This window comes from Heloderma suspectum, chromosome 7, assembly GCF_057233095.1.
Source record: "Heloderma suspectum isolate Gila_16-S chromosome 7, 16-S_ref, whole genome shotgun sequence".
In the NCBI taxonomy this organism is placed as follows: domain Eukaryota; kingdom Metazoa; phylum Chordata; class Lepidosauria; order Squamata; family Helodermatidae; genus Heloderma; species Heloderma suspectum.
In genome coordinates, this window is record NC_139464.1 from 87,228,359 (window position 1) to 87,246,166 (window position 17,808).

General features: G+C 45.3%; 1 protein-coding gene across 2 annotated transcripts in view; it reads right to left on the reverse strand.

Moving 5' to 3' along the window:
- Positions 1-17,808, reverse strand: part of TSPAN12 (tetraspanin 12) — a 126,031-nt gene that overhangs the window by 15,935 nt on the left and 92,288 nt on the right. For both annotated transcript variants that reach the window (XM_084810853.1, XM_084810854.1), the window contains one exon: positions 8,016-8,090. In XM_084810853.1, the coding sequence (XP_084666979.1) occupies positions 8,016-8,090 (75 nt within the window). The remainder of the gene's footprint in view (positions 1-8,015; positions 8,091-17,808) is intronic.

Genomic DNA, 17,808 nt, shown 5'->3' on the forward strand with positions numbered 1-17,808 from the left:
CTCCAGGGTTCCCCAAATAGCCATGTCCACTTCTCTTGGCCCCACCCTCTTTTCTCCGACTACAAGTCACTGGACGGTTCACCAGATTTTTGTGCAGTTTCCCCCTGCCCCACCCCATTTTAAAAGGTTGAAATGCCTCTCCTCTCCTTTTGCCTTTGGCCCTGCCCACCACTGGAATATGACTCCTGAAAGCTTCTTTGAAATGGAACTCAACCCTTCGACTGAAACGGTTCTGAACCTGTGCATTAATGAGCCTAGTGCAGTTTCTGCCACGCTTATAATGCAGTCAAGCACCACACACCAGTGTACAGTATTGCAATTGCGGGAGAAGTAGGAGTGGTTTGATAGGTCATGCATGTTGTATCACACATTTATCTTTATAGTGTGGGCACCTGCCACAAACCATAGTATAGTGCTGCAATCTGGGATGAAATGGGAGGGAAGGTTGTCATTTTAGTTTGATTTTTTTTTAGTATGATGAGCACCTTTGCAGGAATGCAGGGTTGAAAATAAATTGTATGGCTGCTCACAGCTGTGCACCGGTGTAGGTGTGCAGTGAAAATATTATGGATTTTCAAATCCCATTGAAATCCTTATGAGGAAAGAGCGGGGAACAAAAGGAGGAGGAGGAGGAAGTATGTGTGTGCAAGGACCAGCGGGGCGGGGGGGGGGGGAGAAGCTGGGGATGTCATGGTGCCATTTCTGGCTTCTTTTTCCAAGTCTGGCCATGCACACCTTTGCAGCTGACTAATTTATAAATAAATTGTGTGTTGCTCACAGCTGTGCAGTTGTGGAGTTACATAGTGAAATATACCCCACACTGAAAATCATAGATTTCCTGCTTGCAAATCCCATCAAATTCCTTTCAAGGAAAAAGCAGGGAATAGGAGAAGGAGCACTTGGGAGGGGGGCCTGGCAGGAAAGAAGGTGGGGGGCAATGTTGCAAAACAGGTTCTGAAGCTTTAAAGCCACTCCCACAGGTAAAAGTGATAATGCCAGTAGATTGGAACAGACATGACTTTATAGTACACGGAAACCGCAACAGACATGACTTTACAGTACACGGAAACCGCAATCACTGAAAATGTGATCAACAGAAGCAGGACAATGGGGTGGGGAGCACCTTGTGTGATGTGCACGTCAGTGAGATGTTGCAGTGCCAGGATAAAAAGGTAGTGTGGATTTGCCCTAATTGAAAACACATTAAAGGCGGGTGGGGGCAGAGTAATGAAAAAACAGTGGGAAAGCTTGAATCTTAAGTTTTCATCCTGTGAATGGAAGGAGCTTCCCATAAGAATAATTTTAAATATATCTGGGTGGATCCAGATGCAGTCATATTTACAGTAGAGGCATTTAAATCAATGGGGCAAGTTTGCCATGAGTCAACTCCAAGTATGCCTAAGTCTGGATTCAACCCATTAAAACATCTGCATATAGAGCAATTAAAATAATTAAAAGCAATGTTTAAAGATCAAAATAATGCTGTATTTAATCCATAGTTTTTAAAAAGGGGAAGGATATTACAAAAAAAGACACAAGTAAAATATACAAGTGTGGATCTTTTTTGGCGAGTCCACATTTACTATACTTGATCGTTTCTCTGGCAATTCCTTTACCCCAAGCCAGTGGTGTATAATGAGCAGAACACTGGAAAGCTTGGATTCACATCCCAGCTCAGGCATGAAGCTTTACTGGATATTGGAAGGAGGGTGCTCAACCTGTCCTGGATGGGGCCGCACTCCCCCTGAAGGAGCAGGGTTGTAGCTTGGGTATTTTCCTGGAGTCATCATGGTCACTTCAGGCTCGGGTGGCCTCAGTAGCATGGAGTACCTTCTACCAGCTTTGGTTGATGGCCCAGCTACACCCCTCTCTGGACAGGGATAATCTGGCTTCAATAGTCTGCACTCCAGTAACCTGCAGCTTAGATTACTGCAATGCATTCTATGTGGGGCTGCCTTTGAAGATGGTGTGGAAGCGTCAACTTGTGTAAAATGCAGCAGCCAGATTGACAGTGGGGATCAGAAGATCTAAACATATAACATCCTTCTAGCCCACTTGCACTGGCTGCCTGTACACTTCTGAGCCCAACTGGAGGTGATGGTTTTGACCTGTAAGCCTTATGCGGTTCGGGACAACAACAGCTGACAGAGCACCTCTCCGAGTAAGACCCTACCCATACACTATGAACTTCATCACGCCCTTGTCCAAGTGCCTCCTCTGAGAGAGGTTCGGAGGACAGCAATAAGGAAGAGGGCCTCCTTGGTGGTGGTCCTCCCAATTTTGGAATGCTCTCTACAGTGTGATCCGCTGGGCACCAGCATTGTCATTTTTCCAGTGCCAGCTTAAGTCTTTCCTCTATTCCCAGGAATTTGACAGCACATGATGAGATTTTTAATGGGTCTACAGTTTTTTATTGTTGATAGTGCAAAATTGTTTTATATTTTTGTATGTGAATACTTTTATATTATGATTTATGTTGCATTTTCAGGGTTTTAATCTTTGTAAACCACCTACAGAGCTTTGGCTACTGGACAGTATAGAAATGTAATGAATGAATGACTGATGGAGCCTTGAGTAAGTCATTATTTCTCTGCCAAATCTACTTCACTGGATTGTTGAGAGTATTGCAACCGTTAAATAACGGTTGCAATACTCTCAACCAAAACCACAACCCATGGGTTGTTTGAGGGTTACTGCCCCCTCAAACAAGCCATGCCGCCTGGGTTCAGATGACATGGTAAGCCATGCCAGTGAGAGTCATTAGGGAAATCTGGTTGGCATGCGTGGCGGGGTTAACAAGCTACCGTGGCTTTTTAACCGTGCCGCATTGTGCAAACTCAGTCACTGTCAGCTGCTGACAGTTCATCACAACAGCGTGGATGCCAGAACGAAGAGGACAGGAATTTTGATTCTGGTGATCACTGCCCCCCACCCCCGCGCACGCACACACACACACATGAAAGAGGAACAACGTGACCTATGCACAGGGCCAGCCTCATCAGGCACCTGCCAAGGCCTAGATCTCTTCAGGGTGCCCACCGCCAAACCTCGCAGCCCCCGGTCCTGCCGCTCTTCCTCTTGCGGTCTCTGCCTGTTCACTGGCACTCTCCAAACATGCAAGCAGGTGAGTCAACAGAGCAGCCCCGTCCTCTACTGGCCTTGCAGTCTCCCTCTGCATGGTTGTGTGGAGGGAAGGACGTGGAAAGGCAGTGGCAGCTGTGCGAGGAAGACGTGGGCCCAGCCAGAGAGGGGAGCCCATGGGGGAAATCTTGCCCCAACAGACCCCCAAAACCTGTAGCTGGCACTGCCTATTCACTGTGAACACTTCCCTTTTGAGACCATTCCTCATTCACCTCCTACCAAGAAGGGTTATTATTGAGCTCTGGAAAGCTTTTCCTCACCAAAACTCCCAAGAGAGGCCAGCAGTACTCACGGGGCGAATGAGGCACATATAGTTACACTTCCATTTTTATTTTGACATTTCAACAACGTAATATTTTTAACTCTAGTTATATTTGGAATAGTAGCCTCTCATTGGAATCTGTACAGCAAGGGAATGAATTTTGATGAAAACTGTTAGCATGCAATTTCAGACTGAACTTCTGCAAGAAATTCCTTGGGTCCCAGTGCTGTACAGACACCAAATCAACTCTCTTTTTTAAAAAAGAAAAAAAAAGAAAACAACAGCAACACAGCAACATAATGTCTAATACACTTGCTACTGTTGAAAAGGCCACTGCCTTGGTTATATCTTGGCAGCTCTGTGGAAAACTCTTGTCACTCTCTTCATAAATATGTACCAAATGGAAAATAAGATGGGAAAATTTAACTACTCATGGAATAACTTACCTGCTTGTTTTCTCCTCAGTGATTAACCTATTTTCCTATGCAAGAATTACATCTCTAGCTTGAAAGGGAAAGGATAGGGATGCCACCTGAAGGAAGAAGCTCTTACAAATAGTTGTGAGTTTAGAGCTGATATATGTGTTTTACACAGAAGACAAGCGTTTAAGAGGCAGCTGCTAGACTTTCCAGCACATGTTACCTAACTGTTGGAATGGGTTTATTTATTTATTTATTTATTTATTTCTATACCGCCCAATAGCCGAAGCTCTCTGGGCGGTTCACAAAAACTAAAACCAAACAACACACAATAAAACAATTTAAAATATATAGAACATTAAAACCACAATATAACAATACAACCACAATAAAACCTAGCAGCAGTACAGGAGTTTAAAATACAGATTTAAAACAGCAAAGATAAAAATTTAGAAAGCTAAAATGCCTGGGAAAATAAAAAGGTCTTCACCTGGCGCCGAAAGGAGTACAATGTAGGCGCCAGGCAAACCTCACTAGGGAGCTCATTCCAGAGCCGGGGTGCCACAGCAGAAAAAGCCCTCCTCCTAGTAGCCACCCGCCTCACTTCCTTTGGCAGGGGCTCATGGAGAAGGGCCTCTGATGATGACCTTAAGGTCCGGGCAGGCACATATGGGAGGAGGCGATCCTTCAGGTAACCTGGCCCCAAGCCGTTAAGGGCTTTGAATGTTAACACCAGCACTTTGAATCGGGCCCGGAAATGGACTGGCAGCCAGTGCAGCTGGAAAAGTACTGGCGTAATATGAGCTCGCAGGCCAGTCCCTGTTAACAATCTTGCTGCCCTATTTTGGACCAGCTGAAGTTTCCGGACCGTTTTCAAAGGAAGCCCCACGTATAACGCATTGCAGTAATCCAGACGAGAAGTTATCAGAGCATGGATAACTTTAGCTAGGCTATCTCTGTCCAGATAAGGGCGTAGTTGGTATACCAGCCTAAGCTGATAAAAAGTGCTCCGTGCCACTGAGTTCACCTGTGCCTCAAGTGACAGTTCTGGATCCAAGAGGGCCCCCAAACTACGAACCTGATCCTTTAGGGGGAGTGCAACCCCCTCCAGTACAGGTTGAATATCACCTAGCCGGGCAGACGAACCACCCACTAACAGTACCTCCGTCTTGTCTGGATTGAGTTTCAGTTTATTAGACCTCATCCAGTCCATTACCGTGCCCAGGCAGTGGTTCAGAACAGCCACTGCCTCACCTGGTTTTGATGAAAAAGAGAAGTAGAGCTGGGTGTCATCCGTATATTGATGGCACCTCAGCCCACACCTCCGGATAACCTCCCCCAGCGGTTTCATGTAGATGTTAAACAGCATGGGGGATAAAATAGAGCCCTGTGGAACCCCATGGCACAATTGCCATGGCACAGAGCAGCAATCCCTCAGCACCACCTTCTGGAATCGGCCATCCAAGTAGGAGCGGAACCACTGTAGTGCAGTGCCTCCAACTCCCAACCCAGACAACCTATCCAGAAGGATACCATGGTCGATGGTATCGAAAGCCGCTGAGAGGTCCAGGAGAATCAACAGGGTCGCACTCCCCCTGTCCCTCTCCCGGCAGAGGTCATCCCACAGGGCGACCAAGGCAGTTTCCGTTCCAAAACCAGGCCTGAAGCCCGATTGAAATGGATCTAGATAATCCGTTTCATTCAAGAGTGCCTGGAGCTGTCCTACAACCACCCGCTCAAGCACCTTGCCCAGGAAGGGGGTATTGGCCACTGGCCTATAATTGTTAACATCCTCTGGGTCCAGGTTAGGCTTTTTCAGGAGTGATCTAATTACTGCCTCTTTTAAAGCAGCAGGCACCACTCCCTCTCTCAAGGAGGAATTTACAACCTCCTGGACCCAGCCGGACAACCCCTCCTTGTTTGATTTAATAAGCCATGAAGGGCAAGGGTCAAGCACACAAGTGGTCGATCGGACTTGGCCAAGCACCTTGTCCGCATCCTCAGGCCTCAGTAACTGAAACTCATCCAATAAAACTGGACCAGACGGTGCTCTGAACGCCTCTACCAATGGAACTGCATTAATGGTGGTGTCCAATTCATGACGAATCTGAGCGACTTTATCCTCAAAGTGCCGTGCAAACTCGTCACAGCGTGCTACCGAGGGTTCCACCGTCTCTCTCCCTAACCCAGAATGTAACAGGCCGCGAACCACTCGGAAAAGCTCCGCTGGACGACACTGAGAAGATGCAATGCTGGTGGAAAAGAACTGCCTCTTTGCCACCCTCACCGCCACAGAGTAGGCTCGATAGTGGGCTCTTACCTGTGTTCGGTCAGACTCAGCACGAGTTTTCCTCCACCTGCGTTCTAGCCGTCTCCCCTCTTGCTTCATTGCCCTCAGCTCAGGTGTATACCAAGGAGCTGGCTGGGCTCTGCTCAGAGGGAGAGGGCGCTTGGGCGCGATCGTGTCAACCGCCCAAATCATCTCTGCATTCCACAGAGCGACCTGGGCTTCGACAGGAGCACCAGCCATACCAGCAGGAAAATCCCCCAGAGCCCTCTGGAATCCATTGGAATCCATTAATCTCCGGGGGCGGACCATTTTAATAGGTCCCCCACCCTTGCAGAGGGGAAAGGCCGCCAGAAGTCTAAACCTCAGCAGGAAGTGATCTGACCATGACAAAGGGACAGATGTTAATTCCTCCACTTTCAGATCACCATCCTCCTGCCCAGTCGAGAAAACCAGATCAAGTGTGTGTCCTTTTATATGTGTTGGGCCGATGACATGTTGGGACAGCCCCATGGTTGTCATGGCGGCCATGAAGTCCTGAGCTGCCCCGGATACAGCGGCCTCGGCATGGAAGTTGAGATCCCCCAGGACCATCATCCTGGGGGTCCTCAACACCAAGTCCGAGACCACCTCCGTCAGCTCAGGCAGGGAGTCTGATGGGCAGCGGGGTGGGCGGTACACCAACAGAATCCCTAATCTGTCCCGGGTACCCAACACAAGGTACAAACACTCAAGATCTGCACTCGAATGAGCAGGAAGCCTGGAGAGGGAGATTGAATTCCTATAGACCACGGCAACCCCCCCTCCCCGACCCTCAAGTCGGTGTTGGTGCTGCACCGAGTACCCAGGAGGGCACAGCTGGGAGAGAGTGACCCCTCCCAGTTCCCCCACCCAGGTCTCAGTAATGCATGCCAGGTCAGCCCCCTCATCCACAATCAAATCATGGATGAGGGAGGTCTTATTTTGGGCCGACCTGGCATTCAGCAGCAGCACCACCAGACCCAAGGGCAGACTGGTAAGGCTGCCAGGAACCATCAGGTTGGGGGAAGAACCAGAAGAGAGGACAGCTGTAAGGTGTCTAGCCCCTCTTCTCCTTCAATGGGTTATGGCCCAGATCCAGCTGTGACTAAGAAAGCAATCCTAAAAACAGACTAGAGAGTAAGATCCATTAGATGCAGTGGGACCTATGTTTGAGTAAGCACGCACAGGATTGCTATGCACAGCTGCAGTCCTATGCACACTTCCCTAGGAGTAAGCTCCACTAAACACAACAGGACTTACTTCTGAGTAGACATATATAGGATGGTGCTGTACATCCCGTTTTTGAAACCAACAGAACTTTGGTCATTCAAAGCTACCTTGTTTCATTAGTTCCAACAAAACTCAAGCATAGCTAAAGTTACCCAGAGCTGGGCTAGTACCGGGTCATATGATGCAGAACAGAGACTCCCCACAGAGGAAATGAAGCATTGCGGGGGAGGGGGGGAGATACTGCAATAAATGCAGTTTACACACACAGGGTTGTATCCAATATTAGCCCTCCTTAGAGTAGACCCATTGATATAATTGAGATTTAAGTTTGACTAACACTGGATACTACCCATTCTTTTTGGTTTTATGTTTTTAGAAAATATAGCAGAAACAATAAAACTGAGAACAATTCAAAGGAGATTACATTCAAACTTTGAACACATTTCTAATTCCCATGATCCTAAATAGTAAAAATCGTATCAAATCAAGAGGATTCTAAAAATTCTATTTATTTTCATAAGGCTTGTTTCCATGTTTATGATGGCAGCATAAATTAGAAGGAAGGGCTTGGGGTCAGAATTAGATATTTAAACAGAATCTTTAAATAGATATTTAATGATTTGAACAGGGTGCACATCCTCAGCCCCACACTCACCGTGATTTCCTGCTCATAGGTCCAAACGCCACAGGCCAGCTCAATACAGAATATCACAAGCAAACTTCCAAAATACTGTAAAACACAAAAGAGTCTTTCTTATAATTCGAAACTGAAATAAGTCTTGGAAGGGATCGGGGGGAACCATAAAATCCAAAAATGAAAAGTACTGCTTTCTTAACCAAAAATTCAAAGCATTGAGTAGCCTGGAAATTAAGCTTTTTCAACCATTTTAACAGTATTGGAATAATAAACTAAATATTGTGCTGCATTTTAGAGTCAAACCAGACATGGCATTAAGTTCATGGATGCAATTTATGCTCACCTTCATTATGTAAATAGCAGCTAGTGGGGGAGTAGGGAGGGGAGAGGAAGAGTTAAACCCTTTCCCCATGGCAGTGGTCTCGGCATTGTGCCCCAAAGCTGCTATTTGCATCAGCTTCTCTCCTGGTACAAACAACAGCTGAGGAAGGGAGATTTTCTTGGTATCACAGCAGCCCCTGATCTAGCTGATCCTGCTAGACCCTCTACCCCCAGTTGCTATTTTACATAATACTCAGTGATGCAGCTAAGATGGACTTTGGGGCAAAACTCCAGGGCCACACAGCCCAGGGAACTCCCAAAAGACAACCCAGAGAGTGGCAGGTGATGGGAGCAGCAGCCACTCAGTCCCACCATCAGCACTTGAGTCACCATGGGTGTGCCAACACCCACCAGGGCTGACATTGCTCACTGCAGCATCCTTTCTTCTTATTTGTAAAAGTACGTTATAGTCACATGATGGCCGGCCAGTCATGCACATGGGTACGAATGCTCATTTCACTATTTTTACTTTTTACAAAATATATTGCTTTCTACAATGAAACAATATTTATTCCCAAGTAAATGTGTTGAGCATAAGGGCAGCAAAAACAAAGTATATTTTATTCCCGTAGTCATGATTTGAGTTTAAAATGTGAAAATGGACATGTTCAGAGTATTTCTTCTTCACTATCTTCTTGTCAAAGTTGGCAGTTTCTTGCTTGTTTGCTTTAACGTATCAGGAATGTAGAGGTAGTTGCAGAGCATGGAATGGTGGGAGGTAAAAAAAGAGAACTGTTGGTTGTGTGCTCCACAACGGAAACAATACACACGGCCATCTAAAGCCCCCTGCCCACAATAAGACCATTAAATCTTATGTGAACCGCCCAGAATGCTTCGGCTATCGGGTGGTATAGAAATGGAATAAATAGAAATAAAGTCCAGAGTCTAAAATTATCTAGCTGCACCACTGAGAATACTTGCACATTAACTGCATTCACACAATTAATGTAAGGGCCAAACTAGATGTGACATTGAGACAACAGAAAAATATATTTTAATAAATGCTGCTTCAAGGATATACATTAAATGTAAAGCAAAAAAACAAACCCCCAAATGTAATAGAATATTAGAATGCTTTCAAGAAGAAATCATCCCAGACACCAATTATTTATTTCCAAAATGTAATAAAATAGCAATCCTAACAAGGGGCTTGATCCAAAGGTGTGCCTCCGCATGCATCTTCCACTGAGAAGGGCTGTTTTACACTTTGCACGACAGCATTGCATGAGAAAAGTGAAAATAAATCTAAATACAGTGTTCTGCTTGTATAAGAGCTTGCAGAAGCATGAGAAAGCATGCCCGCAGAAGGATAAGAAGTGCTATGAAACCCCCATGATTTCTTAAGCAAAGGTTTATGGAATAGTACTAACAATTATTTTCCTTCCTCTCCCAGTTTCCCAGAGCCAACCGGATGTTTGCAACATAGGTAAATGAAGTTGATCGAAAGGCTGGCACACTGCCTTCATCAGACTGGATAATTATGTACCAAAGGGGCTAATGATCTACTCTGTAGTTTAACTAGAGCTCAATCCTATGCTGAGTTAGGCACAATCAAAAACACTGAAATCGAGGGCTTAAACACACCCAACCATGCATAGGATCAGCTGTTATGACAGGTTAATCAAGCCCTGATAAAAACTTCTTACAGAATTGCAGCAATGTTTGTTGCCAAGAGAGCAGTTTTCATGAATAGGGATGAAAGAGGAACTTGGAATGGGCAGCTGGTGCTATCAATTCCATATATTATATAGCATGTTACATAACCAGGGCTGTTCACTTCCAAGTAATACTTTTAGGATCAAGTTGCAAGGCAATTATTTACTATACAGCAAATCAGAGTTGGTTCACAGTACTAGAGTGTCACAAAAATATCTTAATATTGTAGCCACTATTCTGCAAATTGAATTGATGGGGCAAAGTGCACACTAAGATGATGACGACGACGACGATGACGATGATAATTGTTATTACCACCAACTGGGAATTTCTACAGCACATCTGAGTGTTCAAAGAGCTTCACATGCATTATTTCCGTAGCCTTACAAAAAGATTATAATGTGGTGAGTATTATCCATGTTGCAGGTGATGGAGTTTAGAGATAGGGGCTTAAGGCAATCCAGTGAGTTGATAGTTAAGGCAGATTTGAACTAGAAGTAGGGATGTACGAAAGTCACTTACCTGTTTGCGGATTATGCTGACGCTGGGGGGGAGGCGCTCCGTCCCTCCCACCGAAATTCTGGCCGGGGGGGGCGCTCCGTCCCTCCCCCCCCCCGAATCCTGGCCGGTCGGCTCCGCTCCGCAGGGATTCTGCAGAGCCGCCGGCCGGCTCTGCCAGCAGCCGGACATCCGGCCACTGGCTAGCAGGGACGCAAATGGCAGCGGCCATAGCCGCCGCCGTTTGCATCCCTGCAATCACCCATGATAGGCTACGTAAATGTTTACGTAGCCTATCACGGCTGATTTTTTTAAAAAAACGTGCGTACGCAAATGGCGGCGCCCATGGGCTATGCTATTTGCTATGCTATTTGCGTTCCCCTTATTTTCACCGTAGTCTACGTAAATGTTTACATAGACTAAGAAGTGCCAAAATAAGGAACGCAAATGGCGGCGCCCATGGGCGCCGCCATTTGCGTACGCACGTTTTTTGTTTTTGTTTTTTAATCAGCCGTGATAGGCTATGTAAACATTTATGTAGCCTATCATGGTGTTTTTTAAAATTTAGCCGTGATAGGCTGCATAAATCTTTACATAGCCTATCACTTTTTGTTGTTGTTGTTGTTTTTAAACTTGGAAATGGCGGCGGCAGCAGCCGGTCGGAAGACCAGCCGCCACAGCTGCCGCCGCCGCCGAACCGCCACCGCTGCCGGAGCCGCCGCCACCAGGAAGATCCGCCTAAGGTAAGTCCCATCCCAGGGGGGGCGAGGGGCCGTTCCGCCACCAATTTCGGGGGGCCGATTGCGCTGGCATTTGGCCTCCCCGAGATCCGTGGCAGAACTTTCGTACATCCCTAACTAGAAGTGTTGTGGCTTACAGCTCCCATGCATAGCCACTACACTACACCAGCTATTAAAACCATGAGTTTAAAAATGCAGCGGGGTAGAGAGATGTATTGATTTCTTTTTTGTCACTGTTATTCATATGCATTCAAATTAATTAATACAGGAGCTACTAGAACATCAGGGACCAAATTCCAGTATGAAATACACTAACCCACATTCACCCCTTCATGGATCACTGCCTTGTTGTGGCGAAGGGGCTTGTGTAACTCAGTGAAGCCATAAGCTATGCCGTGCAGGGCCACCCAAGACGGACAGGTCATGGCAGAGAGTTCTGACAAAATGTGGTCCACTGGAGAAGGAAATGGCAACCCACTCCAGTATTCTTGCCAAGAAAACCGCATGGAACGTAACACAAGGCTAAAAGAGATGACACCGGAAGATGAGCCCCTCAGGTCGGAAGGTGTCCAATATACTACTGGGGAAGAGCAGAGGGTATTTCCAAGTAGCACCAGAAAGAGTGAAGCGGCTGGGCCAAACCCAAAAGGACACTCAGCTGTGGATGTGTCTGGTGGTGAAAAGAAAATGCGATGCTGTAAAGAACAATATTGTTTAGGAACCTGGAATGTCAGATCAATGAATCAAGGTAAGCTGGAGGTGGTCAAACATGAGATGGCAAGATTGAACATCGACATCTTGGGAATCAGCGAACTAAAATGGACAGGCATGGGCGAATTTAATTCAGGTGACCATCATATCTACTATTGTGGGCAAGAATCCCTTAGAAGAAATGGAGTAGCACTCATACTCAACAAAAGGGTGGGAAAAGCAGTACTGGGGTACAATCTTAAAAATGATAGAATGATCTCAGTACGAATCCAAGGCAAACCATTCAACATCACAGTAATTCAAGTCTATGCCCCAACCACTGAGGCCGAAGAAGCTGAGGTTGATCGGTTCTATGAAGACCTACAACACCTTCTAGAACTAACACCAAAAAAAGATGTCCGCTTCATCATAGGGGATTGGAATGCTAAAGTAGGAAGTCAAGAAATCACCGGGATAATGGCCTTGGTGTACAAAATGAAGCAGGACAAAGGCTAATAAGAGTTTTGCCAAGAGAACACGCTGATCATAGCAAACACTCTTTTCCAACAGCACAAGAGACGACTCTACACATGGACATCACCAGATGGTCAATATCGAAATCAGATTGATTATGTCCTTTGCAGCCAAAGATGGAGAAGCTCTATACTGTCAGTAAAAACAAGACCTGGAGCTGACTGTGGCTCAGATCATGAGCTTCTTGTTGCAAAATTTCGGCTTAAATTGAAGAACATAGGGAAAACCACTAAACATTCAGGTATGACCTAAATCATATCCCTTATGAATACACAGTGGAGGTGAGGAATAGATTTCAGGGATTAGACCTGATAGACAGAGTGCCTGAGGAACTATGGACGGAGGTCTGTAACATTGTTCAGGAGGCAGCAACTCAATCCATCCCAAAGAAAAAGAAATGCAAGAAAGCAAAGTGGCTGTCTGATGAGGCTTTACAAGTAGCTGAGGAAAGAAGGGACGCAAAAAGCAAGGGAGAAAGGGGAAGATATATCCAACTGAATGCAGAGTTCCAGAGAATAGCAAGGAGAGACAAGAAGGCCTTCTTAAATGAACAATGCAAAGAAATCGAGGAAAACAACAGAATGGGAAAGACTAGAGATCTCTTCAAGAAAATTGGAGATCTCAAGGGAACGTTTTGTGCAAAGACGGGCATGATAAAGGACAAAGAAGGCAGGGACCTAACAGAAGCAGATGAGATTAAGAAGAGGTGGAAAGAATACACCGAAGAACTATACAGGAAAGATCTGAATGTCCCTGATAGCCATGAGAGTGCGGTCACTGAACTTGAGCCGGACATCCTAGAAAGTGAAGTCAAGTGGGCCTTAGGAAGCATTAGTAACAACAAAGCTAGCGGAGATGACAGTATTCCAGCTGAGCTATTTAAAATCCTAAAAGATGATGCTGTTAAAGTGCTGCATTCAATATGCCAACAAATTTGGAACAATCAACAATGGCCGCAAGACTGGAAAAGGTCAGTTTACATTCCAATTCCAAAGAAGGGCAACGCCAAAGAGTGTTCAAACTACCGCACAATTGTGCTCATTTCACATGCCAGCAAGGTGATGCTCAAAATCCTACAAGCTAGGCTTCAGCAGTATGGGAACCGAGAACTACCAGAAGTACAAGCTGGGTTTCGAATAGGCAGAGGAACTAGAGATCAAATCGCCAACATTCGCTGCATCATGGAGAAAGCAAGAGAATTCCAGAAAAACGTCTATTTCTGCTTCATTGACTACGCTAAAGCCTTTGATTGTGTGGATCACAACAAACTGTGGCAAATTCTTAAAGTGATGGGAGTACCAGACCACCTTACCTGTCTCCTGAGAAACCTGTACGAGGGTCAAGAAGCAACAGTAAGAACCAGACATGGAACAACTGAGTGGTTCAAAATTGGGAAAGGAGTACGACAAGGCTGCATATTGTCACCCTGCTTATTTAACTTATATGCAGAGTACATCATGAGAAATGCCGGGTTGGATGAATCAGAGGTCGGAATTAAGATTGCTGGGAGAATTATCAACAACCTCTGATATGCAGACGATACCACCCTAATGGCAGAAAGCGAAGAGGATCTCAAGAGCCTCTTGTTGAGGGTGAAAGAGGAGAGTGCAAAAGCTGGTTTGAAACTCAACATTAAGAAAACGAAGATCATGGCATCTGGCCCCATCACTTCCTGGCATATAGAAGGGGAAGAAATGGAAGCAGTGACAGATTTTACTTTCTTGGGCTCCAAGATCACCGCAGACGGTGACTGTAGCCATGAAATTAAAAGACGCTTGCTCCTTGGGAGGAAAGCTATGGCCAACCTAGACAGCATAGTAAGAAGCAGAGACATCACCTTGCCGACAAAGGTCCGTCTAATCAAAGCTATGGTTTTCCCAGTAGTAATGTATGGCTGTGAGAGCTGGACTCTAAGGAAGGCTGAGCACCGAAGAATTGATGCTTTTGAACTGTGGTGCTAGAGAAGACTCTTACGAGTTCCCTGGACTGCAAGGAGGTCAAATCAGTCAATCCTAAAGGAAATCAACCCTGAGTGCTCATTGGAAGGACAGATACTGAAGCTGAAGCTCAAATATTTTGGCCACCTAATGCGAAGAGCAAACTCTCTGGAAAAGACCCTGATGCTGGGAAAGACTGAAGGCAAAAGGAGAAGGGGACGGCAGAGGATGAGATGGCTAGATAGCATCACCGATGCAATGAATATGAACTTGAGCACTCTCCGGGAGAGAGCGCAGGACAGGAAGGCCTGGCGTGCCATGGTCCATGGGGTCACGAAGAGTCGGACATGACTGAACGACTGAACAACAACAACCCACATTCAAGGCTGCAATTCTTTGCATACTTAGTCAGGAGTCGGACTCACTTAACACACTGGGACTTATTTCCAAGCAAACCTATAGGATGGGCCTGCACCAGCGGCATAAGCCATCTACACTTTCTCTGAAAGCTACAGCCTTAGGCACGTCCTTAACTCAAGAGTTCATCATGTCAAGCCAGAGTTCCACACACTATTCTATGCACAGTATGTGCTATGTTCAGCTCACTGCAAAATACAACTAGCCAACATTTTTTGGGCTGGCATATTTAGCAGAATAGGCTTTAACTTTGGCAGTGGCAGACTTGGGCTTCTGTCAAACAGCTGGAAAGGGGTAGAGTGTGTGTGTGGGGGGGGGGGTTGTTTGCAGCAAGTGGGAAACTGTCAGGAGCACCCTAGCTGCCTCTTGCAGTCCCCACCAATAGCCAACTCAGGACACAGACGAGGAATTCTTTCCAAGACTTTATTCCTTTATTACTTTATGACTCTTTCAGATACTAATCACTAGCGACTAAGCAAGGAACAGCACTGGGGAAAGATAGCAGAGTAGCCTAAGCTCCAGGTAAGGCAGATGGTCCCCGTTTGAAGGAGAACCACGGGAAGACCCTGAACTTATAGGCTGGGGAGAGATCCTCCCTCTTTCCCTTGGGTCCTCAAGATGCAACCGTTGTTTGCGCGCCAAACGAGCGCTATGCCTCCTTTCTGCGCCCTCCATCTGTTGTCGCTCCCTGCATCTGCACCGAGTGTCCAGCAAGCCCCCCTCCAGCGCTCTCTCACTGTCAGGGTCACTATCTATCCCAGGAATGCTGGCAGGAGGAATCTCTGCCAGCTGCTGTGCCTGTGAGAGATGAGCGCGCTCCTCTCCCACAGATTGCTGTTCCTCCTCAGAATCAGAACTGCTCTGGGGCCCTATTGGCTCAGTTTCCACCCTGACAGAAATGTTGATCTTCAAGTCTTTTTGTAAGTATTTTATCTGTCTTCTCGCTTGTAAACATTTCCTGTTTACTCTCTTCTGTCAACATTCAAACATTTTGAGAAAACTAATCATTTGTCAGGATGCATCTTCCACTTTATTAATTAATTCCCTTTCCTTTTCTCTTTTTATTACTATTTTATATAATACATAATGATATAACGCCTAATACATAGTAATACCAGATACTGCTCACAACGATTAAGTTCTAACATCATCGCAAATTAGGAGACAATATTAACCATTTAAACAAACTTTTTTATATCAAGCCAACTCTTTCCCTTTCACCATTCTAATAAATATTCACCATGTATACAATATGTCATATGGACTGACTTCACCATAATATCTGAGGCAATGATGCAAGTGCTGCAAGACATGGAAATATAAAATCACTCCACATGCAACAGTTCAGCCATTTCTTCTGCATTCAACAGTTTGGCTTATTCAAACTTTTCCATTTCTGAAATGCCATTAAATGTTTCAGAGCTGAAGCAGTGCAGAAGACACGATCTTTCATTTAGCTTGTTTTCTGACTTAGAGGAGCTGTTCAGAAAAGTCTCTGAGTAGTGAGTAATGACATTGATACCTTTAAAAATACTGTTAAAAGTTGGGCAGGGGGGAGGTGAAATGGACTTTTACGCTAGAGTGATAAATATAACAAGTGATGACGCCAGAACTCGAATGTAGTTGATTCGTAAGTTGAATCTCACATATATGTACTTCTTGAATGTATAACGAGCCCTGACTCAGATCCAACAAACTTTTTAAAAAATATATAATTCAAACCATATTAATTTATACTTTCTGTGCCTTCCCTGAATGGTTTTTTTTTTAGGGGTGGGGGAAGGTTTTTAGCAAGCTTACAGTCATATAGGGTGATCCAAGGCTTTTAACCATTTTCTTGTGTATTTGTTTTAACTCACTTAAATATAAAAGCTCCTCCAAGAAGCTAAGAAGCAAGGCCATGTCCACACACTTTCAAAACAGGGCCGGAATTGTCCTTGGAAATGGTGCTATGAAAGACAAAAAGATGGGGCAGTCATCTTTTTTCCATACAGCACCTGGAAATAATGTAACTTGATCCTGTTGCAGTCATTTCCAGGGACAATTCTAGCCCATTTTGAAATGTGTAGTAGGAACTGTGCTTCCTAGTCTCTTGGACAGCTTTTTACCTTTAAAGAACTTTAAAAAATAAAGAAGAAAATGGTTAAAAGGCCTCTGACCACCTCAAATTACAATTTGTTTAAATTTGTTATTACTTTGAAATCTATGAACAACAGAGAAATTTCATTTGCACTTAAAATACTGGATTCATGAGCAAGTTAACAAATAGCTATAAGAACATGATGCATGCAACACAGAAGTGTTAGAGGTTGGGGAGGGGGGAACATAAATAGTGCATCCCAAAGCAACGTGCATCAACCCAACCACAAACCATAGGTTATATTTCTGGGTTGTTCGGGGTTAACAAACCATGGTTTGTCAGTGCAGCTCATTTCACACATCATGACAACCCAGAATTCAACAATACTAACCATGGGTTAGCATTCTAGGCCACCGTATTAGATAAAGTTTTGAGAGGGTTTCCCTAATTTTAAAAATGTAAAGACTAGTCAAGGTCCCATCAGTACAACTGTGAAGACTATCTAATCCCTCTCCTGATCGTTCTGAACTCCCCTCCTCACTTTTGCTTTCTCCTACTCTGCCTCTGTCAGCATCACATGATGCCATTGATTGGATCTGCTCAGATGCGACAGCCTTGGTCAGATGCCACGGCCCCCTGGCTGCCCTTATTTTGCTGTCACAAAGGGGTTGGGGTGAAGCCTCCAAGAGCTTAGAGGGTCACTGAAGACCTTGAATCTGAATCCCTCGGTCCATTAGCATCATCTATGAATCCTAAGGTCCATCATCTATAGCAGTATGAGGTGGGCTCTCTAATAAAACCTTGCAGGCACAGACCAAAGTGCAGTCCCAGAGCTTTCCGTTAGAAAATGACAAACTTTCATAAGCTGCAAGGGGCTG